Genomic DNA, 25,885 nt, shown 5'->3' with positions numbered 1-25,885 from the left:
AATAACTATATGTTGTACTTTCAATAAGGATATTAATATCAACAACAAGAGTTATGGTTATGGCAGAACAACCAAAACATTAGACAAAAACATGCACAAAAGAGTATCGTCTACATAGAAGTGTTCGGTAAGATACCATCATATTAGATACCTTTAAACTACAATACATAATTATCTAATTAACATAATTAAATTGATCATTTTTTGTAAGTTCTGATGATGTCCTTTCATTTTGAATTCCCGTATTATACTAATGTGATAATAATTTTTGACATGTAGATGATTGTTGTATTATTATAAGTTCTCATGATGTTCTTTCATTTTGAATTCACGTATTATGCTAATGTAATAATATTTTTCGACAATTAGATGATTGTTGTATTATTATATATAAAATTTCTCTCATTCATTAATTTTTTTCCTCCTTCATAGAAATAAATATTTAAACCATTATGTGTCATTATTAACGTGCAACATGCGTATATAGATATTAGTATAAAAAAATTCTTTGATACACGAACCTTACCCCTAAATTTTGTTATGCTTATCCATAACATGATCAATCCTAGATTTTGTTATGCTTATCCATAACATGATCAATCCCACACTTCCATTTTACTTTTTTTTTTACTTTTTCTTTTCCTAGTGAAAGGATCTGATCAACATAATTTCATAACGTAATGTGAGAAAGGATCTCTATAGAATTCTTTATATTCATGTTAATCTATTCGTACTCATCCGATTCCTAATTAAATAATTTATCTTTGATGTTGATAAAACTTTTTTTTTTATTAATGATGTCCTTTGACAATGTTCGCAGTTGTTTTGGGATTTTTTTCTTTCTATACAATATTTGAAACTTATTTATCAAAATTGTCCAAGTTTTGTATATTAGCTACTTTAAACAAGTTTTACTTACAATTTATATACAATTCATTATTAGTACCTTAAATTGAGGGATTCAGTTACACCTTTTTTATTTTTTCTATCCTCTCCTCTTTCCCTATCCTCTAACCAACCAGCGATGACTGTAACTTTGGTACTAATTTCCATACCAAAATTCAACCAAATTATTCCAATCAAACCCCACATTCCGATATGTAAACAACAATTAATCTAAATACCCAATAGAAAAAGCATATCCCCAGTTACGTGATGCACATATTGACGGGAATGCATAAATAAAATATAAACTAATATAAGAGAGGTAATAATAAAAGCTTTTTCTTACCATATTACCAGAGAATGATGATGTACAGTTAATATGTATATACAATATAAAACCTATACATTAATCTGGGTGGAATATATAGGTAACTTTATGTATTTACATATTGTATTTCTATAAGAATCGCTACTTTTAATGGAGGAGCGAGAAAGAGGAGAGAGAAAAGGTTTGTGTATTCACAATTTTAGGAATTTTCTCTCCGTATCTGTATTTGCAGATAACCGACGATTAACTCACATTTTCCAGCTAATTTATCTTCAGAGTTTAAATGCTTGATTAATGTCTTCTCAAGAGTTAAGTTGTAACGACCCAACCAGTTATTTTACTTTCTAGATCTCCGTTCCCCTAAATAAGACTTTTCGTATGTGCTTTTACTATTTTATGACATGCGGGAGTAGTTAGTTTGGGATTTGGAAGAGTTCGGGTTGAAATCGGAACACTTGGTTCCTTAGTTTAGCTTTAAAATGGCTAAGTTTGACTTGAGTCAACGTTTTGAGTAAACGACCTCGGAACCGGGATTTGACGGTTCCAATAGGTTCGTATGATGATTTTGGACTTGGACGTATGTTCGGATAGGGTTTTGGATGACCCGAGAGCATTTCGACGCTTAATATTGGAAGTTGGCACATTGAAGGGTTTTAAAGTTCTTTAAATTTGGTTTGAAGTAGGAATTGGTGTTATCGAGGTCCAATTGGGATTTCGAGCCTGGGAATAGTTCCGTATGGTAATTTAAGACTTGCGCGCAAAATTTGGAGTCATTCCAAGTGGTTTGAGTATGATTCGGCGTGTTCGGAATAAGTTAGAAGAATTTAAAATTCATAAGTTGATTCTATTAGTTTTGGGTTGCTATTCTTAGTTTTAATGTTGTATTCCGCGTTCCGAGGGTGCGAGCGAGTCAGTTTTATGATTTCAAACTTGTTGGTATGTTTGGACGGGGCCTCGGGGCCCCCGGATGCCATTCAGATGATGCACGGAGGTCGTTTAGCCTTGGGTGAATAGCTGAAGCGCCCAGCTTCTGGTGCAATCGCACCTGCGGAGGGCCAGCCATAGGTGCGAGCTCGTAGAAGCGAGCCAGCAGCCGCAGAAGCGGCCCAACATGGGCAGTCCAGAAACCGCAGATGCGGGACATGGCGCGCACCTGCGAACGCGCATGTACGATGGAAGCAACCGCAGAAGCGGTAAAAGAGGCAGGTGCGACACTCACGTCGCAGAAGCGGGCCAGTGGTCCGCAGATGCGGAAGTAGGCCAACTGGGGAAGGGTCGCATCTGCGATGATTTTTCCGCAGATGCGGAGCCGCAAAAGCAGCTGCCCCTCCGCAGAAGCGAAAATCGCTGAAGGCAGAAATTGCCTTTCATCTCTTGGGCGATCTTGGAGCTCTTGGAAGGGGTTTTTTACCTAACACTTTGAGGTAAGTGATTTCTGTACAATTTAACCACGAAAACTGTCCCTCCATTTAATGCGGGACTTAGGCTATTTTGGCTCATTTCCTTTCATCTCTTGGGCGATTTTGGAGCTCTTGGAAGGGGGTTTTCACCTAGCACTTTGATGTAAGTGATTTATGTACAATATGAGTTTAAAAGAATGATTATGGGTAGATTTTAACATGTAAAATTACAAAAATCATGGGTTTAGATGAAAAATCTGGGTTTTGATAAAAATGGAATTTAACCACGAAAATAATTATGGAATGGGATGAAAATTATATATTTGGGTTCGTAAGGTTATGGGTAACGATTTTTTTCGAAAATTTTCGGAATCCGGGCACGTGGGCCCGAAGGTGAATTTTAGGAATCTTCCAATTTGGGTTGAAAAATTACTCTAGTAGTTAAATTATGAATATTTGAACATGTATTGACTAAATTATATAACCTTTGACTAGTTTCGAGTCATTTGGCACCGAGTTGAGGCTTTAGAATGAATTTGAGAATCGGAAGTGAGCTTGAGAACGAGGTAAGTCTCTTGCCTAACCTTGTAAGAGGGAACTCATCCCCTTAGGTGTATTTTTATTGTGAATTATATGTATGGAGAGCTACGTATGCACTAGCTGATGAGAGTCTGTACGTAGCTATATTCTATGTGATGTCCGGGTAGTCTTAGGCTTACACCATGCTTTGTTTGCTCTATTATGTTGGTCATGCATATTAATTGTCTTAAGTAGAGCTCAGATTAAGGATTTTAAGATATAAAGTCTCTCGTTTAAATTTCTTATGTGTGGGAAAGAATGGAAGAATTTTATAATAAGTTTGAGAAATCTATGTTCCCTCGCGTCGCAAGTATTTTCGTGAGCGATATAAATTTCCTCTACTCTCATGGGAGCGGGTCGTTTTCCTCGACAGGTTAATAGATGCATCTATGGTTCGTGTCATTCGACCCTCGGCAGTGCACACAATATAGTTATATATTTTTGGATCGGGTCGTACGACCTCGGCATAAATCGTGCGTAATAATACTTGGAGCCTAATCTTTTTGATATGATTTTATTGGCTTGAGAGGTTACAATTATTTAATAATGGAAATTGATTTGGGATTTATTATTAGTGAAAGAAATATTTATTTACCACTTGTTATGGAGATTTATGGTTGTTTACATAACTCATCCTTATTTAGAATTTCGGTATTTTATTGTTAGCCCATAGTAAGTGTCGAAGTCAACCCCTCGTCACTACTTCTTCGAGGTTAGACTAGATACTTACTGGGTACATGTTGTTTATGTACTCACATTACACTTCTGTACTAACCGTGTGTCACACCCCTTTTATGCCCCCAAAAGATATATGTTATGGATTATGGGTTAAAGAGTTTTTCCAATTAAAGTGACAAACTTGAGTAGGGATTATTTTACTTACAGAGTCGCCACTTGGAATTGAGTTTTTGGGTGTTCCAAGTCACCTTTTATTTGAATCCCTAGTCAAAGGAATGTTTGACTCTATTATTATTGGTCTGCGAAAACAAAGTTCGGGTAAGGAATTCTGTTGATCGGGGAGAAGGTGTAAGGCATTCCCGAGTCCCGTGGTTCTAGCACAGTTGCTTTATCGACTTAAATTTGGTTTAAATTAATTTTGGATAAACTATGATTTATTGGTTTCTATATTTTATCCATCCGCTTTTAATTATAAAAATATGAAATTATCTTTGAAACGAATCACTTGTGTTAATCCGTTTTGTTTATTTTGCTAAAATTATATCACACGTACGTACACAAAATTAATAGCATTTTATTATATTAAGATTGTTTTGCCCAAAGTTGCGTGAATAGATACTTCATTTTTAATTTTGGTAATCACAATTATGTCACACGAACGTATACATAATCGCGATAAACTAATTAAAGCGCGCCTAAGCCACTCTATCGTTGTTCATTATTCTTCCTAAACTTTAAGATTATTGTAAGGCCATGATTTATGAAATTATTATAGAATACTTTTGTGAGTAATACTAAGAATCTCAAAGTCACTTAATCAAAGATACAACTCACAATTATGCCAAAAATATTTTATTCAACACTGCCGTAGTCTTAAAGTTCTATGGCCCAACTAAATAGTTTATATGCTTAATTTAATCCTAAATAGTTAACCAAAATCTATCACACATAAGTCAGATGCAACAACTGAAAATTATAAATTCATTAATAATAAAATGCATGAATATTTAGATAAAGTAACACAAGATATAAAGTTACTACTTACTACATATTTCATGTTCTTAACTAATTAAATAATGGCCTACTCATTTAAGCCAACAAGGAGCAACGGAAGGGAAAGAACCAAGAAAATGAAATCTCTAGTACTTCATATAACTCATTCAAACCAAAGTGGGCAAAAACAAAAATGCCAAAATCAGATGGACAACTAAACCATTTTGAACTAATCTAAAACAAGACAAAAAAGCAATAAAATAAGGAAAAACGTGATTTAAAATCGGAAAAAAAAAGAAATTTATGATTATTAACAGAATTAAACCAGTAAGAGAAATAAATGATTAAATTTAATATCACAAATAAAAGAAACTCACTTCACTGTTCAAAACATTCATCAAATCAAGTCTTATACTAACATGCTTAAAAGTAACAATGGAGAAGATGAACCTCAAAGTTGAATCTGAACTTTAAATGTTTTATAACTCTAAAATCCAAATCGAACAGGATATTGACTGAAGCTCTACAACAACCTCGTTAGCTCGACCGCGAAACTATACCGATGACCTCGACTGGAAGCCTCGCCGGATCTTCGACAGAGTTTGGTTGCTTGGCTATTTTTCGGAGTCCTCTTGGGGGCTGTTTCGAATGGTGTTTTACAACTTTTTTTTTTTTTTTTGGAGTTTTTTCCCTTTTTCCCCTCCCCCCTTGGATTCATTTTTAACATGCTTTTATGGAGTTTTTGGCTGGAATTTTTTTTTGCTGACTTTTTTTTTATTTTTTATTTTGACCTCGTTTTTTGGGGTGGTTGTTGGCTTTTGTTTTGGCTGATTTTAGGCATGAGGTTAGGGGATAATCATGGGGGGACAAAGAGTGGGGAACAATGGAGAGAGGAGTTGGGAGTAAATTGTGGGGAGGACAAGCATGGGGGGACAAGGTATGGTGGGGAGGAGACAAGCATGGGGGACAAGGTAGAGTGGGGACACGCGCGGGGGACAAGGTAAAGTGGGGACACGCGTGGGGGACAAGGTAAAGTGGGGCACGCGTGGGGGACAAAGTAAAGCGGGGACACGCGTGGGGGGCAAAGAGTGGGACACATGTGGGAAGATGGGAGCGGGAAATATTCAAACACGGTAAAAAATTAGGTGCTCACAGCATGCCCCTCTTTTCTTGGAAACATTAAAAGTTTTCGGGCAAAGATAAAGTGAGCCGTGTGACTAAGTTTTGACCATATCGATATTCAAAAGAGGAAGAAAATTAAAGAAAAATGTGCAACCGAGTCCTAGTTTTGGACAGCCTACATATCCCGGGTTATAAGGGAATCAGGTCGCGTGTAGTTCAAGAAAAATAATGGAGTGATGAGTTCGAAAGTCGAGCTAGGTTTCGTCGATCCTCCGGTATGTGGTCTTGCTATTACATCAAAATTGAAAGAAACTAAACAAGCCTATCAACTATGAGTTACAAAATTCCTATCTATAAGTCTTCTGAACCTTGATCTTGAGTCTTGACTGGTTGTTCATGCAGACTCTGATCTGAACCTTGATGCTTGCTAGCTGTAGGTGCTAGTTCATTCTTCTACGGCTTCTTCTGAGCAAGACGGGAAATGTGAAGCTCGTAACTCTAGTCATGTCTTGAGTAGTCCATATCCTTTCCATCTGCTTCTACATTTGGATTCACTTCTTTTCCTTTTCTTTTCTTTATTCTGGATTGAGACTTTTTTTTTGTTCATCTCGAACACTGTGCCTCGCGGTAAAACCTGCTCAGACATCACAACAAACAAACAAACGAAATTTTTTTGCCCCAGTTTTCACTAGAAAAATTTCGTGAGTTATTGTAACAAAAATTCTAAACTACTTCTTTGAAAGAAATAAAAGAACAGGAATGGTGTACCCTGAAAAGGTCATGATCCCAAAAGAATGTCTCAACTAAGTATTGGTGTACCTTATGTCGGGAAAATGTGGAAAGGGAATGGGATACCCTATATTGGCAATGATATCAGGGAGTGGTGTACCATGCATTTAAGCTCAAATCAACTAGGGAATAAAGTATCCTATATTGGAGAATACAACAAAGGATTGGTGTACCCTATACTAGTAAGGAGATCAGGGATTGGTGTACCCTATATTGGTAAGGAAATGTAATCAGGGGATAGCGCCCTGTATTACTGAAAAGGAAATATAACCAGGGGTTGGTGCCCTGTAGTACTGAGAAGGAAATGTAACCAGGGGTTGGCGCCCTGTATTACTGAAAAGCAAATGTAACCAGGGGTTGGCGCCCTGTATTACTAAAAAGAAAATGTAACCAGGGGTTGGCGCCCTGTATTACTATAAAGGAAATGTAACCAGGGGTTGGCGCCCTGTATTACTAAAAAGAAAATGTAACCAGGGGTTGGTGCCCTGTATTACTGAAAAGGAAATGTAACCAGGGGGTTGGTGCCCTGTATTACTGAAAAGAAAATGTAACCAGGGGTTGGTGCCCTGTATTACTGAAAAGGAAATGTAACCAGGGGGTTGGTGCCCTGTATTACTGAGAAAAAGAATGTTGAATCCCCTTGGTGAAAAAGTTCTACCTGGGTTAAACTATGAAAAGCAAGCTTGAGTGAAGAGTACTTCTACCCGGAACTATGTGCTGGATCCCCCTAGGCGAAAAAGTTCTACCTGTTTTAAACGACGAAAAGCAAACCTGGGCGAAAAGTACTTCTACCCAGAAATATAAGCTGGATCCCCCTAAGCGAAAATGTTCTACCTGGGTTAAGCTACAAAAAACAGTCTGAGCAAAGAGTACTTCTACCCGGAACTATGTGCTGGATCCCCCTAGGCAAAAAAGTTCTACCTGGGTTAAGCGACGAAAAGCAAGCCTAGGCAAAGAGTACTTCTACCCGGAAATATAAGCTAGATCCCCTTAGGCAAAAAGGTTCTACCTAGGTTAAGCTACGAAAAGCAACCTGAGCGAATAGTACTTCTACTCAGAACTATGAGCTGGATCCCCCTATGCGAAAAGGTTCTACCTGGGTTAAACTATGAAAAGCAAGCTTGAGTGAAGAGTACTTCTACTCAGAACTATGAGCTGGATCCCCCTATGCGAAATGGTTCTACCTGGGTTAAGCTACAAAAATGGGATGTATGAACAGTAGTGATGCATGCTGCAAATAAAGGAAAGTTGAGATTTCGCGAAAACTTACATTTGGTGACATTCGCCCTTTGAAAATTGCCATTCTGCACTGCTTTGATCCTGCTTCAAACAAAGAAAAATTTGTGAGTTTTTTAAAGTGGTGGTCGGTTTGTGGCCTTGATGCCCTTAGTAGTTTGAATTCACCCCTCCGCTGTCGAAGAACTGATTTTGTCAGTGTGATACCGAGGTTCCCGAATACTCTGTATCGCTTTCTAGAGACATTGTCTTTCTGACGTTTCCCCTGGCTGTTTCATACCCGGATGTCCATGGTACCGCTAATCCTTATCCCTAAGGCAAAGCAATTTTCCTTTAAAATCAAACTTAGTTGTCTTTCAACTAGAACCAATGTTTGTCTGTAGTGCTTATCAACTTTTCCCATGAAGCAAGTCTTGCTTAAGCGACCTTTTCAGTTTCTTTGAGACACTTTGTCCGCCTTATCAAAAGGGATCACATATGGATTCTTGCCTTTGTCAATGCCGTATATGCTCCAAATTATGCTTGGTATTACGGGGAAACTGTAGCCAGTTGGCAGCCATTTTTGCTTTGCTTTTGATGCGAGATTAGACCGAAAGAGAATCTAAGAAAAATTATGGAAAAGAATAGAAGAGCAATTGGAAATGAAAAAGGAATTGTGTCTAAATAAAAGGTGTCCCTTTCGGGGAGAGAAATAAGGAGACTTATCTGGAGATATGTGCCGACTTCAATGAATCATGACATGCATTTTGGACTGGACGCCTGATCTGTCTGAGCTGTCTAATTCTCAAAATATGTCGCAAATGTTCAATCTTGAAACTGTCTTAGTTGTGCTCATGCCGGAGCATGGAAGACCCTCATCCGGCTAGTAGCGCCCTTTGCGGGTATTCGCTAACTGACCTCTCTCATTTCTCTAATCACCGTCGCCTTACAGTGCCCATACGGGTTTTCACCGATAAGACTCTCTCATTTCTTCTTCTTTTTTCTTTTTATTTTTTTATTTTTTAATATTTTTTACTAAGATACGACACGCGAAAGGTTGGCTGATGCCCCTGGCATGTGGATTTCAAGTATTCTCAAAGATCGATCAGAAGTTCTTAACAGGAAAAGTCGAAAGGAACCTTGAACTGAATTACAACCTTTGGAACTGTTTCTACAGGAAAAACCGTAAGATAAAAACAAACTTCTGCCCCAGTTTTGGAGTATTGGGAATATGGATTTTTGTTGCAATGGGACCGAACCCAGGGTAAGGCTGCCTACGTATCCTTTCGGAATCAGGTCGGATGTAGTTCAATGACTCGGAAGTACACATGTTCCAAAAAGTGGAAAACAAAGGAAGAAGAGAAATACAACTAAAAAAGGGGTAACAAAAGGGTGACACTTTCTTGGAATAGCGAGCAATGGTAGCCTTCGTCATCTCGATCTAAGAAAATCATGCGCGAAAGTTCCACAGTGGGTATATATCACACATAATATCTTTTGACTGCATCTGCATTAATAGTCATATCTGGTACCCGTCCTTCTTCATCTACCAAGTGCAAAGCCCCTTTTGGTAACACTTTCTTGATGATGTAGGGTCCTTTCCAGTTTGGGGTGAACTTTCCTTTAGCTTCTACTTGGTGTGGAAGAACGCATTTCAGGACGAGTTGGCCTACCTCGAAGTACCTTGGATGCACTTTCTTGTTGTAAGCGCGTGCCATTCTTTGCTGGTATAACTGGCCAAAGCACACTGCTGCTAGCCGTTTCTCATCAATCAACATTAGTTGTTCTAATCGGGTCTTTACCCATTCTGCATCTTCAATCTCCGTCTCCACAATGATCCGAAGAGAGGGAATTTTGACTTCAGCCGGTATTACAGCTTCTGTCCCATATACCAACAGATAAGGAGTTGCACCAACCGATGTGCGAGCAGTCGTGCGGTATCCCAAAAGAGCAAAAGGCAACTTTTCATGCCATTGTCTCGAGCCTTGGACCATTTTCCTAAGAATCTTCTTGATGTTCTTGTTCGTCGCTTCAACGGCTCCATTGGCTTTTGGCCGGTAAGGGGTAGAATGGCGATGCATAATTTTAAATTGCTCGCATACTTCCTTCATCAAATGACTATTGAGATTGGCTGCATTGTCAGTGATAATGGTATTTGGGATACCAAAGCGGCAGATGATGTTGGAATGAACAAAGTCTAACACTGCTTTCTTGGTGACTGCTTTGAAAGTGACGGCTTCCACCCACTTGGTGAAGTAATCAATTGCAACCAAAATGAATCTATGCACATTTGAAGCCTTTGGCTTAATTAGCCCAATAACATCCATTCCCCAAGCAACGAAAGGCCAAGGAGAGGACATGGGATGTAACTCTGAAGGTGGCGAGTGAATCAGGTCACCATGAATCTGGCATTGGTGACACTTGCGAACAAAACTGAAGCAATCTCGCTCCATTGTAAGCCAATAATACCCTGCCCGCAGAATCTTCTTCGCCAAAACATATCCATTCATGTGAGGTCCGCATACCCCCGAATGTACTTCACTCATGATCCGCTCAGCTTCTGTTGTATCTACGCATCTCAACAAGTTCAAATCTGGGGTCCTTTTGTACAAAATTTCCCCACTCAGGAAGAAACTGCTGGCGAGCCTCCTTATAGTTCTTTTTTGATCTCCCTTAGCGTGCTCTGGGTATTCTCTCATTTTCAGGAATCGTTTTATGTCATGATACCATGGTTCACCATATGGTTCTGTCTCAATTGTATTGCAGTAACCGTGTTGATTCCGAACTTGGATTTCTAGTGGATCGATATGGGTGTTTCCCGGATAAGGGAGCATCGAGGCTAAAGTAGCCAAAGCATCTGCTAGCTCATTGTGAAACCTGGGAATGTACCTGAACTCGATGGATTTGAATCTTTTGCTCAAATCTTGTACACATTGTCTGTATGGAATAAGCTTGATGTCTCGAGTCTCCCATTCACCTTGGGCTTGCCGGATAAGCAAGTCAGAATCTCCCATAACCAATAGTTCATGCACATCCAGATCGAGGGCCATTTTCAAACCCATGATACATGCTTCGTATTCTGCCGTATTATTGGTACAGAAGAACCGAAGTCGGGCTGTTGCAGGGTAATACTGTCCAATAGGTGAGATGAGGATTGCCCCGATCCCAACTCCTTTGATATTGACAGCTCCATCAAAATACATTTTCCATAGAGGGTTGTCATCTGGAACTACTTCCTCTATTGAGTTGACCTCTTCGTCTGGGAAGTATGTGGTAAGTGGCTTGTACTCATCATCAACTGGATTCTCTGCCAAATGATCGGCCAAAGCCTGTGCTTTCATTGCAGTGCGAGTGACATAGACGATGTCGAACTCTGTAAGCAGGATTTGCCATTTTGCGAGCCTGCCGGTGGGCATTGGCTTTTGGAAAATATACTTCAGAGGATCCATTCTAGATATGAGGTAAGTAGTATAGGCCAAAAGATAATGTCTCAACTTCAGAGCGACCCAAGTCAAAGCACAACATGTCCTTTCTAAAAGGGTGTACTTAACCTCATAATTTGTGAACTTCTTGCTCAAATAATATATTGCTTGTTCCTTTTTGCCTGTCGCATCATGTTGCCCCAGAACGCATCCAAAAGAATTATCCATCACCAATAGATATAAAAACAAAGGCCTACCAGGTTCAGGTGGGATCAGTACAGGGGGTTTTGATAGATAATCTTTGATCCTGTCAAAAGTATTTTGGCAATCGTCTGTCCACTTGATTGCAGCATCCTTTTTCAGCAACTTAAAGATGGGCTCGCACGTGGTTGTGAGCTGAGCAATGAACCTACTGATGTAGTTCAACCTTCCGAGCAAACTCATAACCTCCTTTTTGTTCTTCGGGGGTGGCAGATCTCGAATGGACTTTATCTTAGATGGATCCAATTCGATGCCTCTCCGACTGACTATAAAACCGAGGAGTTTCCCAGATGGAACCCCAAACGCACATTTGGCTGGATTGAGCTTAAGGTCATACCTTCGAAGCCGTTTGAAGAACTTTTTCAAATCATTCACGTGGTCAGCCTGTGTCTTTGATTTTATGATGACATCATCGACATATACTTCAATCTCTTTGTGCATCATGTCGTGAAAAATGGTGGTCATGGCCCTCATGTAAGTTGCCCCTGCATTCTTTAAACCGAATGGCATGACCCTGTAACAATAGGTACCCCATGGAGTGGTGAAAGCGGTCTTTTCTGCATCACCCTCATCCATTAGAATCTGGTGGTACCCAGCATAGCAATCCACGAACGACTGTATCTCATGCTTTGCGCAATTATCTACAAGAATATGGATGTTCGGCAAAGGAAAATTATCCTTCGGACTTGCTTTGTTCAGGTCTCTGTAGTCAACACAGACTCTAATTTTTCCATCTTTCTTTGGCACGGGCACAACATTTGCCACCCAGGTGGTGTATCGTACAGCTCTGACAACATTGGCGCTCAATTGCTTCATTATTTCCTCTTTGATTTTATCACTCATGTCCGTTTTAAATTTTCGCTGCTTCTGTTGGACTGGTGGAAAATCAGGATACGTGGGAAGTTTATGAACCACTAAATCGACGCTTAAACCAGGCATATCATCATAAGACCAGGCAAACACATCTCTATACTCAAATAAAAGTTGAATCAAGGCATCTCTGGTTTTTTGTTCAGTGTGAATGCTTATCTTTGTTTCTCTGACTTCTTCATGACCTCCGATATTAATTGGCTCAGTTTCATTGAGGTTGGGCCTAGGCTTATTTTCAAATTGTTCCAACTCTCTTTTTATTTCATCAAAAACCTTATCTTCATCATATTCGACCTCTTGTTGCATTATTTCGAAATTAGATAGCCTTTTGAGATCTGGGTGTGAATTCCGCATGCATGTCATGTTATTAAAGCCGGCATTAACAAAACTGAAATGGAAATAAAATGGCAGGAATTAGGAAAAGAAAAATATACAAAATTTAACACGAAACTGAACTGCATTTCATTGAATTTGAAAGGATAGGAGGGTTAACGTCAAAATAAAACAATCATACTAAGATATTTGGATTACAACCCTGAAAGTAACCCAAAGTACAAAAGAAAGAAGCTGCAAAAGTCAACTACCAAAACTCCTTCCTTGTGGGGAGAGGAGTTGCTTCCCAGTTATTGAGCATGGTTTCTGGGCCAATTAGTTGCATATCGGCACGACTAGTGCCTTCACCCGCTTGGATCATGTTCACTTCAGAAAACATCTGCCTGAGGTCATGGCAAATTTCATCAATGTTTGCATGCGCCTCGGAATTTTGACCATATTTGAATCGTGGCTTGACAAAAGTGTAGAAAATGTGAGGGATAGGTTTCTGCAAGACCCACCCGTGCTTCTTGCAGTGCTTGGCTTTGTCTTTGTCTGCTTGTGTTGGCTTGAAGCCTAAACCAAAAGTACCCCTGTTACTGAACGGAGAAATGGGTTCTGAAATTCCTTGCAATGATGCCCCCAAACCTTTTCCTGGCTCATAACCTTGTCTCATCATAAGTGCAGCCACCATTACAGATGTGGAAGAGAGACGCGGATGTAGAATGGGTTTTCCTTCCTCAACATGGTCCACAACAACCACTTCGAAAGCCTGATAGATAATGGACTCACATCCTTCCTTGGCCTCAATACATAGGATTAACGGGTCTTTATAAATGGATGACTCGTCTTCTCCGTGAACAATAATTTCTTGCCTGTTGTGCTCGAATTTGAGCATCTGATGCAAGGTGGATGGCACAGCTCGGGCCGTATGGATCCATGGCCTTCCAAGAAGAAAGTTATAAGAAGTTTTCATGTCCAATACTTGGAAGACAATTTCAAAATCAACAGGCCCAATCGTCATGGTCAGGTCGATCTCCCCAATGGTATCCCTCACTGAGCCATCAAAAGCCCGGATGAGAACATTGCTGGGTCGGATCCTGTCTGTATTGATCTTCATGCTTTGCAAGGTAGAAAGAGGGCATACATCTACACTCGAGCCTCTATCAACCATGACTCGCTTCACATAATGCCCCTCGCATTTGACAGTCAAGTGCAAAGCCCTATTGTGATCGGCTCCCTCCTCAGGAAGTTCATCATCAGTAAAGGAAATTCTGTTCACCTCAAAAAATCTATTGGCCATCTTCTCTAATTGATTCACAGTGGTATTCTCTGAGACATGTGCCTCGTTCAGGATTTTGATTAGTACACGGGCATGCTCTCCTGAGTGTATAAGCAGAGATAACAGAGAGATTTGGGCAGGAGTCTTTCTCAGCTGGTCAATGATTGAGTAATCCTGAACTTTCATCTTTTTCAAAAACTCCTCCGCCTCTTCTTCAGTGACCGGTTTCTTTATTGGCATTTGGCCTTCTCTGATTTGCTTAGCCTTCCTCAACTCTTCTGGAGAGTAACACCTTCCTGATCGAGTCAAACCTCCAATTTCCCCCACTTCTTCTATGATTTCCTTACCTTTGTAGGTTACTACAGTTTTGTTGTAGTTCCAAGGGATTGTTTTCGTATTTGTTATACGGGGTTGTGTGGCAGGCTTGATTATGATCGGCTCTATTATACCCGTCATACCGCCCTGATTCTCCTTTGTGATGGGGTGACCTCCAAGGACGTATAACTTTGGGCTTGGAGCATTGGAGCGAACCTCCAACCTCGAGATTTTTGGAACATATAAAATTGCCCCTTCTGAGCTCTGGGCACCTTTCACAATCAACGGTGCATCTAGGCTTGGATTTACTTCCAGTTTGGTTCCCTCTTGAATCGTTACCACTGTCATTTCTGCTCGACCAACCGGCTTGTATTCATGATCTCGGCCAATCATTCCCACAAAATGAACATCATCGTGTACTGGTAACGGGTTATTGGTCACATTAGGAGGGTCCTCACCATTCGTGACTACAATCAATTTTTCAACAATGAGTCTTTCTACGGCTCTTTTCAGGGTCCAACAATCATCAGTGCTATGCCCCGGAGCACCTGAATGATATTCACATCTAGCGTTTGCTTGAAATCCATGTGAATCGGGATGCATATGGTGGGGAGCGATGGGTCCAATCACGCCTATCTGCTTCAACTTCTGGAACAGACTAGAGTATGATTCCGCCAATGGAGTAAATTTTTCCACTGGCCTCTGCTCTCGACCATAATCCTGCCTAGGACGAGCATTGTAGGGTGCCCGAAAATTTTGCTACTGAGGTCGGGGTAATCTTGGAGCTGGTGCCCGTACCTGTTGATTAGGAGGATGAGCATATGATTTAGCATTAAACACTGTATATTGTGGCGGTCCCAAAGAGTACTGAGGAATTGGCGGGGATAGTAATATTGAGGGTAGCTGGAGTGCCCCTGCTGAGCTTGCACATAAGGGTGCGATGCCCCTCTTTGAACTTCCCTGGATCCCGAAGTCATCATGGACCCTTCATCTCTCTTCTTTCTATTTGCCAAACTTCCCGACCCATTTTGGATAGCCTGGGTGGTGGCTTTGAGAGCAGCTTGACTTACAATTCTGCCAGTCTTGAGGCCATTTTCGACCGTTTCTCCTATTTTGATTGCTTCAGCAAAAGGCCTACCCATTGCGGACATCATGTTCTGAAAGTAATCAGGCTCTTGGGCCTCCAGAAAAATAGTGATCAACTCGTGGTTATCCATGGGTGGCTTAACTCTAGCTGCTTGCTCCCTCCACTTGATCGCATACTCCCTAAAGCTTTCAGTCGGCTTTTTCTTCATATTGGATAGAGAATTGCGATCCGGCGCAATATCTATGTTGTATTGAAATTGTTTGACGAAGGCTTGGGCCATGTCGTCCCAGACATGCCAGTGAGAGATATCTTGGTCAATGAACCATTCGGAGGCTACCCCCACCAGACTTTCTCCAAAATAAGCCATCAGCAATTCTTCTTTTCCACCTGCACCCCTCAGCTGGTTGCAGTACCTTTTCAAATGGGCGATAGGGTCGCCGTGTCCATCATATTTCTCGAATTTTGGGGTCTTGAACCCTGGTGGCAAATGGATATGAGGGAACATGCATAAATCACTGAACGAAACACTTTTGTGACCCCCTAATCCTTGTATGTTCTTTATGTTCTGTTCAAGACTTTTCATTTTCCTGGCCATCTCATCCGATTCAACCGTCTTGGTAGACCTTTCATTTTCCACTGGTGACTCGTACTGAGGAGTCTGATTATATGGAGCCGAGACCCCGAAAGCCATATTTGGAGAGTAGTATTGGCCATCATAAGCATGAGATGGTGGCTCATTGATTGGCCTCGTCACAGGAGGTGGAGGCGGGATTGTGTATGCCGGTGCGCCAGACATGACTAGAGGAGTGTTCCTGACCGGTGCGGCTGGAGGTCGCACATTAGAGGTACCAGGAGCAACGTGGAGGCTGTAGTTTGGCACATACCCTGGTGGTAGGATGTGGTCGCTCGTTGCATGGAGCGACGGTTGAGTAGCCAGGGGTACAGTGGAAGTTCCCTCTGAGGGACCACAGGGTGGAGGCTGACCAGACACCCAAGCTTGATATACATCAGACAATTGCTGTCTCAATTTTCTTATTTCCTCTGACTCTTGTTCAACTGATTGACCCTGGGGGTCATCACTGATCAGCTCGATCTCATTATCGTTGGTCATTACTACTGCTCCCTTAGATCTAGTGAAGTAATGGTGTGTTGCCAGTTTTACCACAAACCAACCACCTTAAGCTAAACTTGTAAGAGACAACAAACGTGTTAGGGTTAAGCATTTTATAGATATGAAATCACACATAATGTGCCATGCTCCTATCATTGTCACTATTTCTAACATGTTTTTGGAGGCTTCATGTTTCATTCCGACTTATGGGGTAGCTTCTTATTGACGCTCTTATTATTTATTTATTTTTATTTTATTTTATTTTTATTATTTTATTTATATATATATATATATATATATATATATATATATATATATATATATATATATATATATATATATTTTCACTCACGCCTCATTTTGATCCCTCATCTTAGAATCATTGAAAAATATTTTGATCGAACCTTTTGTGGGTTGCCTACGTATCATGTCGCCGCATGAATCAGATCATTACGTAGTTCAGGTGAGACAAAATAACAATTTTTTTTTCTTTTCAAAATGACTCTAAAGACATAAATATGACTGAAAATGCGACAAATATAAAATTAAAAATACGACAAATGCAAAATGAAACTAAAAACTAATTGACTGCACTAAAACTTTAATATTTAATGGCATTCTTTCTTAAACTGATATCATCAATGGTCTGCATCCCTTGGCCTCCACTCTCCCCCCAAAGTCTCGTACAAATTCTCAAACACTGTCGGCAACTGTGGAACGAGGGTACGTGCTTGTTGACCAACTTTCTCATTGTTTAGATAACGATGATCGTTGTGAATATATGCTGCTTTCTCTGCCAATTGAAGTACTTGTTCTCTGGCTTGCCCCATATTCACGTGACAATTCTGCAACCATATCTGGGTAGTATTGAGGGCGTTCCCCATTTGTGTCTCGCGTCCCTCGTATTCTTCAATACGGCGGTTTAGCACAGCTCTCTCAATCATCCACTGACGCCTCTCTGCCTCAAAATCTGCATGTTGATGACCTCTCTTATGCCTTTTTATTTCTTCCAATTGTGTATGAAACTGACCCTTTGAGTGTATCCAATAGGCCCTTTCTCTTTCAAACTTCTCTCTCTGCTGATCAAACTCCAATTGTTGTTGGTGCGCATCCTCTTCAACGATACTCAAGTCTTCTTGTAGCTTATGTATTTCAGCATTTTTATTTGCCTCAGCTCTTCTAACTAAATCAATAGTGCTTGACAGTTCTTCTTCTAAGCGGGCCGCCTCATTTTTAGCATCCTTTAGATCTTTATCCATGACCCGTAAGGTAGATTGATAATCTTTCTCAATATTTAAACGAATCCGAGCGACTACGGCTTGTAGTTGGGCTTGTTGTTTGGATATGGTCATCCGGGCATTCTCCAATTCCTCTTTTAACCTTTCTATAGCTCTTTGATCATTTCTCCTCCTATTGAACCCTTCAGGCCCATCTCTAAGCGACGAAGGGTCATGAAACCAGGTAATATATCCAGGGATCACCTCTCCATGATCTCGGTCTTCTACCATATCATTCAACTCCGAGACTTTACTTGCATACCAAATTTTCATAATTTCTTCTTCGTTATGAGGTTGATTTTTACCAAAATCATAACAGAACTTGCTCATATCTCGTGTTGGTGGCACCTCCTATAGTCGTGCAAATTGGCGCATTACCCGAAGTGGAGCATAAGACTGAACACCATCCAATCCTATGAGTACCAAATAAGAATGGTATGCCGACTCACAAATGACCTCTTTAGAGGAGAACCAATCGTAGTTCCAAGTGATCTGTTTGGCAGATAGAGTAAGAAGTAGTTCTTTCCAGGCGCCAATCCCCTCTGGCAAGTCACATTCGTCAATTCTTTTCTGGTGATCATAAGTATGATTGGGCCATAGCTCACTAAAATTAGTGATCGTAGGATGACGATAGAAATGCTCCAAAAACCATATCTGTAACAAAATGTTGCAACCATCAAAGTTTCGTGCCCCCATTTTATATCTAGTTAAAGCACGAAAAATGCAAGAAAGAATCATAGGGACCAAAGTATAATCACCCCCTTCTGAGGTCAGAGCCTCAACTACACCTGCCAAGCGGATGTTAATGCGTCCCTCTCTTTCCGGGAAAACTACACGCCCCAAAAAGGTGACCATAAATGCAAACCTTCTATGTACCTTCCATGTTTCCTTATCTTCCTTTGATTTCAATTTTCCCACATTCCTTTCGAAATTGCATTCTAGGCCATACAACTGAAACAAAAAGCCCAACTTAACCCATTTGCCTCCTAGACCTTCATATTGTCCGTAATTTATGTTCAAAAGCTTCAGAAACCTACCCTCGTTTATATTTTTTGGTACTATGGGCCTTTGGCGACGAAGATTGCGGCCCCACCCCTGGAAATGGGCGATTTCCTCTAAGGTCGGAGTCATTTCACAGTCGGTAAAACGGAACACATTGTTTTCAGGATCCCAGTGCGGAATCAAAGCTTCAATCACATCCCTCCTCGGCTTTATCGTAATCATGTGAACCAAATGTCTCAAGTATTTCTTTGTCTGGTTTCGCTCATATTCCTTAAAGTCTCTCCACCAATCCCACAACAACTGTGGTATCTGATTGACAATCAGAAAATCTGGTATCTCTTCTGATCTGGGCCTCTTTTCAGACTTACCTCTTTCCCCACTCATGGTATACCTGTCTACCCAGACACGGAGTTAGACTTTGATCAAACATATTATTGACACATAAAAATTTCGATTTCTCGGGTTTTGACTCTTATAAAAGAAAAAAAGAAATAAATAAATAAATAAATAAATAAAAGCTAAACTATGGGACTAAAAAAAATATTTTTTTTTTTGAATTTTCTAAGGAAATAATTGTAAATAGGGAATTAAGGAAAAGAAAAATATTTTTGAAATTTTTCTAAAAATTGGGCCGGAACCGATGAGGTTTGCCTACGTATCTCACATCCGGTGAGAATCAGACCCGCGTGGTTCGGTTAAAATCGACTATTTTTTTTTCTATGAAAATTAATCTTTAAAAATCATATGGACTAGACCACATCATTTTTTCTATATTTGTTCAATTGATTTATGCTAAAGTCGGTCGACATGCCAGCCTCCTAAATAATGCAACAAGTAGCACATAACATGACATAATGGTCTCAACAAGGTACTTGTCCTAAAATAGAACTCGACCCTTGTGTCGAAAGCTGCTAAGTCAAATGCACATGATGCAAATAAAGCGTAACCTACTAGGGATATTCATTGCTTGTGGCTTGTTCTTCTAAGTTTGTAAATCCTAAAGGAGATGGTATCTAGACCTGGCTTACCCGGGCAAACAACCCGAGCCGAGGAGCGTCAAGCATTACCAGTAGTAGAGCAGCACTGGCTAGCTAACGGCTCTCCCGCCTAAACATGTGTGACTAAATCCTTCACCAGAAGCTGGTAGGCTAACTGGCTTTATCTCAAGACAGAAATTTTGTGATGCTGGTAGGCAAACACAACATAACTAATTATCAGAAGACTCAGTGAGATGCGAGAGAGGATACAATTTATATGTACAGTTCAACAATATCAAGACAGTAAAAAGTGGACAAGTAGCACATTAGTCCCAAATAAATCACAATATATACAAAAATTAATAAAGCCAAATAAAGTCAATGTACAAGCTCGAATTCTTGAAGTCCCCAGCAGAGTCGCCAGAGCTGTCACACCCCTTTTATGCCCCCAAAAGATATATGTTATGGATTATGGGTTAAAGAGTTTTTTCAATTAAAGTGACAAACTTGAGTAGGGATTATTTTACTTACAGAGTCGCCACTTGGAATTGAGTTTTTGGGTGTTCCAAGTCACCTTTTATTTGAATCCCTAGTCAAAGGAATGTTTGACTCTATTATTATTGGTCTGCGAAAATAAAGTTCGGGTAAGGAATTCTGTTGATCGGGGAGAAGGTGTAAGGCATTCCCGAGTCCCGTGGTTCTAGCACGGTTACTTTATCGACTTAAACTTGGCTTAAATTAATTTTGGATAAACTATGATTTATTGGTTTCCATGTTTTATCTATCCGCTTTTAATTATAAAAATATGGAATTATCTTTGAAACGAATCACTTGTGTTAATCCGTTTTATTTATTTTGCTAAAATCATATCACACGTACGTACACAAAATTAATAGCATTTTATTATATTAAGATTGTTTTGCCCAAAGTTGCGTGAATAGATACTTCGTTTTTAATTTTGGTAATCACAATTATGTCACACGAACGTATACATAATCGCGATAAACTAATTAAAGCGCGCCTAAGCCACTCTATCGTTGTTCATTATTCTTCCTAAACTTTAAGATTATTGTAAGGCCATGATTTATGGAATTATTATAGAATACTTTTGTGAGTAATACTAAGAATCTCAAAGTCACTTAATCAAAGATACAACTCACAATTATGCCAAAAATATTTTATTCAACACTGCCGTAGTCTTAAAGTTCTATGGCCCAACTAAATAGTTTATATGCTTAATTTAATCCTAAATAGTTAACCAAAATCTATCACACATAAGTCAGATGCAACAACTGAAAATTATAAATTCATTAATAATAAAATGCATGAATATTTAGATAAAGTAATACAAGATATAAAGTTACTACTTACTACATATTTCATGTTCTTAACTAATTAAATAATGACCTACTCATTCAAGCCAACAAGGAGCAACGAAAGAGAAAGAACCAAGAAAATGAAATCTCTAGTACTTCATATAACTCATTCAAACCAAAGTGGGCAAAAACAAAAATGCCAAAATCAGATGGACAACTAAACCATTTTGAACTAATCTAAAACAAGACAAATAAGCAATAAAATAAGGAAAAACGTGATTTAAAATCGAAAAAAAAAGAAATTTACGATTATTAACAGAATTAAACCAGTAAGAGAAATAAATAATTAAATTCAATATCACAAATAAAAGAAACTCACTTCACTGTTCAAAACATTCATCAAATCAAGTCATATACTAACATGCTTAAAAGTAACAATGGAGAAGATGAACCTCAAAGTTGAATCTGAACTTTAAATGTTTTATAACTCTAAAATCCAAATCGAACAGGATATTGACTGAAGCTCTACAACAACCTCGTTAGCTCGACCGCGAAACTATACCGATGACCTCGACTGGAAGCCTCGCCGGATCTTCGACAGAGTTTGGTTGCTTGGCTATTTTTCGGAGTCCTCTTGGGGGCTGTTTCGAATGGTGTTTTACAACTTATTTTTTTTTTGGAGTTTTTTTCCTTTTTCCCCGCCCCCCTTGGATTCATTTTTAACATGCTTTTATGGAGTTTTTGGCTGGAATTTTTTTTTGCTGACTTTTTCTCTTTTTTTTTTTTTTTGACCTCGTTTTTTGGGATGGTTGTTGGCTTTTGTTTTGGCTGATTTTAGGCATGAGGTTAGGGGACAATCATGGGGGGACAAAGAGTGGAGAACAATGGAGAGAGGAGTAGGGAGCAAATTATGGGGGGACAAGCATGGGGGGACAAGGTATGGTGGGGAGGGGACAAGCATGGGGGACAAGGTAGAGTGGGGACACGCGCGGGGGACAAGGTAAAGTGGGGCACGCGTGGGGGACAAAGTAAAGTGGGGACACGCGTGGGGGACAAAGAGTGGGGACACGCGTGGGAAGATGGGAGCGGGAAATATTCAAACACGGTAAAAAATTAGGTGCTCACACCGTGCATGATGTGAGGCAGGCGCATCTGGACATCATCCCGGCACGCACTCCTGATACATCGAGATTTAGCGGTGAGCTGCCTTCCGAGCCGTTCTGCAGCACCCGAAATTTTTCTTTTGTATTTACTTTTTTTCTACTTTAATTCAGACAATAGTTTAGTGTTTTATGTATTCTACTAGTACCTCATACACTTGTGACACCGGGTCTTGTAATTTTGCTAGTAGACACTTAATGATTTTTGAGTATTCATTTCACTACACTTGATCCTACAATTTGTTACGTTTTATTTTATTAAATTTCTCATCTCTTTCTTATGTAATAATTAAAAATTAACTATTTTAAAAATGTTAAAAGAATAGATGCACGGTTAGTTCACCGTTGTCTTGCCTAGCGGCGCCATCACGGCCTATAGGAAATTGGGTCGTGACATAAGTCATTTAATTTTTACTAAGTTTTACGCACTGAACAATTTGTCATCTGAAAATTCGCTGATTATTCTTTCTTTTCTTCACGTTTCAGTTGGTATAGGGTTACATGAGGCTGAAAATCCAGTTAAGAGGTAATTTATACTACCTTCTCATGATTTATTCATGTAATTAAAATGTTCTTATTTTGAAGCGTGTATTTTTAGTTTGATTTACAATATACAATTTATTTACATCTTATCTATAACTTTCATACATCATTCTTATCGGATAAATACAACTACAATATCAGATAACTTAAAATAATTTTCATACAAATTTTATTTTATCTGTATTTTGTATATGATTTGTATATATTTTGTAAGTGGTGCGTTCTTCTTCTTCTCTGAAATTCCAATCAAAATTTTCTCTCTTAAAATAATTTTGATGCATATCAACAACTTTATGTAAAAAGATAGTATTTATAACTTAAATACAAATTTTATTCAACGATTCATACATTATACAACTATTTTTCAACTTTAATACAACATTCAAATAAAAAAATATATAATTACAATAAAATACAACTTAAATATAATTTATATACAACTTTAATACAATTTCGTAAGTATATTGTATGTCATATGTTCTTCTTCTTCTTCTTCTTCTTCTTCTTCTTCTTCAAGTTTCAATCTGAAATTCAGCCAAAATCAAGTCTAATCTTCACCACACCCTCAAAATTGAGATATAAACTCCAAAGAATATTTCCAATTATTTGCAACAACACTCAATCCAAACAAATAATAATTTTTGAAAACCCAAATTCGAATTTAAAGCTGTGAAACTTTTAATGAATATCAATGGTGGAAAATCAAATACCTTCAAAATTTATTAATAACAATTTCAATTCAAACACCAATTGTGCAACATGAAAGGAAATTGTTGAAAAAAGAGAGAGGATAAAAAGCAGAGAAAAACGAAGGAAGAAAATTGGGGAAAGAACAGAGAACGATTGAGAGAGATAGACAAAGAGAAAAAGAGAGAGAGACGAAGAGAGAGAAAGAGAGAGAGACGAAGAGAGAAATGAGAGACGTAGAGAGAGAGCATGGATGAGAAATAAATAAATCCTTATTCAATTTTTAATATAAAGGGACACTAATAGTATATAATTGATAAATTGTATATGCTCATGTAATTAAGTTAAAATTTGATTAGGAAGGGTAATAAAGTTTCATATGTAGTATAGGAAGGTAAAAATCTTTTTTTTTATTTTTTTTTTATTTTTGTTTACTGGTGGTTACCGAAGCAAATATTAAAGTGATGAAAATGTGTTCTTATCTTTTATTTCTGGTCCTTTATACATGTCATTTAAGATTAAATACGTTATTGGATGGAGTATAAATTATAAGAGTTATCTGAATTATTTTTGCGTATAATAAGGATAAAAGTGATAAAGGTTACTATTAAAGTAATATTTTGAACCAACTATTTTTTGCTAAGGCGACGACCGAAAAGGACAGAACGGTGTGCTAATGATAAATTAGCAAGTACGTAAGTTTTATTGTAAAACCCCATACAGATACAGTCCGATCAAATATTTTTAAAATGTTCATTGGGAACGAATGAAGAACAAATGGCAGAAGAGCAGTGCAGGGTTTACCCAGGAAAATTAAAAGGAAAGCAACTAGCTATATGTGGTTATCGACGGTACTGCAACCGGCCCTAGGCAAACAAATTACCTATATAAATATTATATATAGGTCCTTTATTATATTAATAATTTTTTATTATTATAACACATTTAAGATTATAAATCTCAAAAATATTACTTACATATACATATTATTGTATATTTACTTGAGGATCTTTCTAGGTCATGGCCTCGTGTCTTCACATATACCCCAATACTCCCAACGCCATGGCTATTCTCGCTGCCATGAAAACCACCAAAAAGACGATGATTTCCTATCTCTAAGTTGAAGTCAATGTCAGCGCCATCAGTTGATGATTTCCTATCTCTAAGTTGATCATATTCATATTAATTCTCTCTAAGAAATTGTGGAATGTGGACTCAAACTTGGGTGGGTAAGTATGTTCTAAGAATTCTTCTTCTTTGACGTTGGAAGAACCCTTTATTATATAGAGATCGTTTAGCCTTTGGTCAATTCCTTACCAAAAACGAATTAGGTTACCGTTTCTCAAAATTCAAAAAGAATTAGTAATATAAGACATTCTTATATTTCTTTCCAAACAAGTAACCGTTTCTCCAAATTCTAAAAGAATTAGTAGTAATATATAAGGCTTCCTATCATGATAAGGATTCCTTTCTAACCTGAAATAATTTTATAATAATAAATTATCATTTATTCTATTAAAATTTTGTACTTGCATTACCAAAAAAATATATTTGTACTTGCACTCCTTCTCCTTATTAAATTTGAAACTCAACTTTAAACACTTATTTCATTGCCATGTTAAGATTATATATACCAGCTAAATCATATAATATTACTGAAATTTAATTAATTGATTAATATATTTTTAGACTTTCCCAAACTTAATTTGGGTGTCTATAAAATCCACCTGCATGGTTTATACTTTATACAATAAAAACTTATAATCTTTCTAAATGGGTACTATCCATTTCTAAACCGACACACGAATTCTATCAATAAAGTATTATTTCACATGAATACATTATCATCATCCAATTTATTAGGTTTGTTAATCCATAATGAACCTCTCTGATTAAAAATAAATCAAAAACAACAAACAGCATACACTGTTCAGAAGGCTAATTTAGTGAATGACAAAAATCAGTATTCAGCGGAGTGTTACATTTGCAAAATCCTACTCCCTTCCATCTCAAATATTTGTCGTTTCGGAGTAACGTGGGACCATATGTCATGGCAAAGGGTGGTAAGAAATTGATGACGCCTAGCAACTGAGCTGCATATTTTATTGGAAAAAAAAATAACGACAGTATATGAGACTATCATATGCGTAAGTATTTTGAGTAAAATACTATGAAAAATTACTTGGGGAAGTTAAAGTATCTAGTGCCAAGAAAATGGAGAAAATCCTAGAACTGGTTGAGAGAAAAGGAGAGAGAGGTATGAATGGTTTCTTT

At 38.4% G+C, this 25,885-nt stretch overlaps 1 protein-coding gene across 1 annotated transcript; it reads right to left on the bottom strand.

Annotated features, from left to right (window-relative positions):
• Positions 1 to 17,287: 17,287 nt before the first annotated feature.
• On the bottom strand, positions 17,288 to 18,157 carry LOC138907247 (uncharacterized). Its single transcript, XM_070197782.1, has one exon. It carries the CDS (start codon positions 18,155 to 18,157, stop codon positions 17,288 to 17,290), a length of 870 nt encoding a protein of 289 aa, XP_070053883.1.
• Between the last annotated feature and the right edge of the window lie 7,728 nt (positions 18,158 to 25,885).

This window comes from Nicotiana tomentosiformis, chromosome 1, assembly GCF_000390325.3.
Source record: "Nicotiana tomentosiformis chromosome 1, ASM39032v3, whole genome shotgun sequence".
NCBI lineage: Eukaryota > Viridiplantae > Streptophyta > Magnoliopsida > Solanales > Solanaceae > Nicotiana > Nicotiana tomentosiformis.
Note: the sequence above shows the minus strand (reverse complement) of the source record. Positions and strands in the feature narration are given on the sequence as shown.

Excerpts from the sequence above, each read along its gene's own strand:
- LOC138907247 (XM_070197782.1), bottom strand. The coding sequence starts at position 18,157 with ATGGTAGAAGACCGAGATCATGGAGAGGTGATCCCTGGATATATTACC.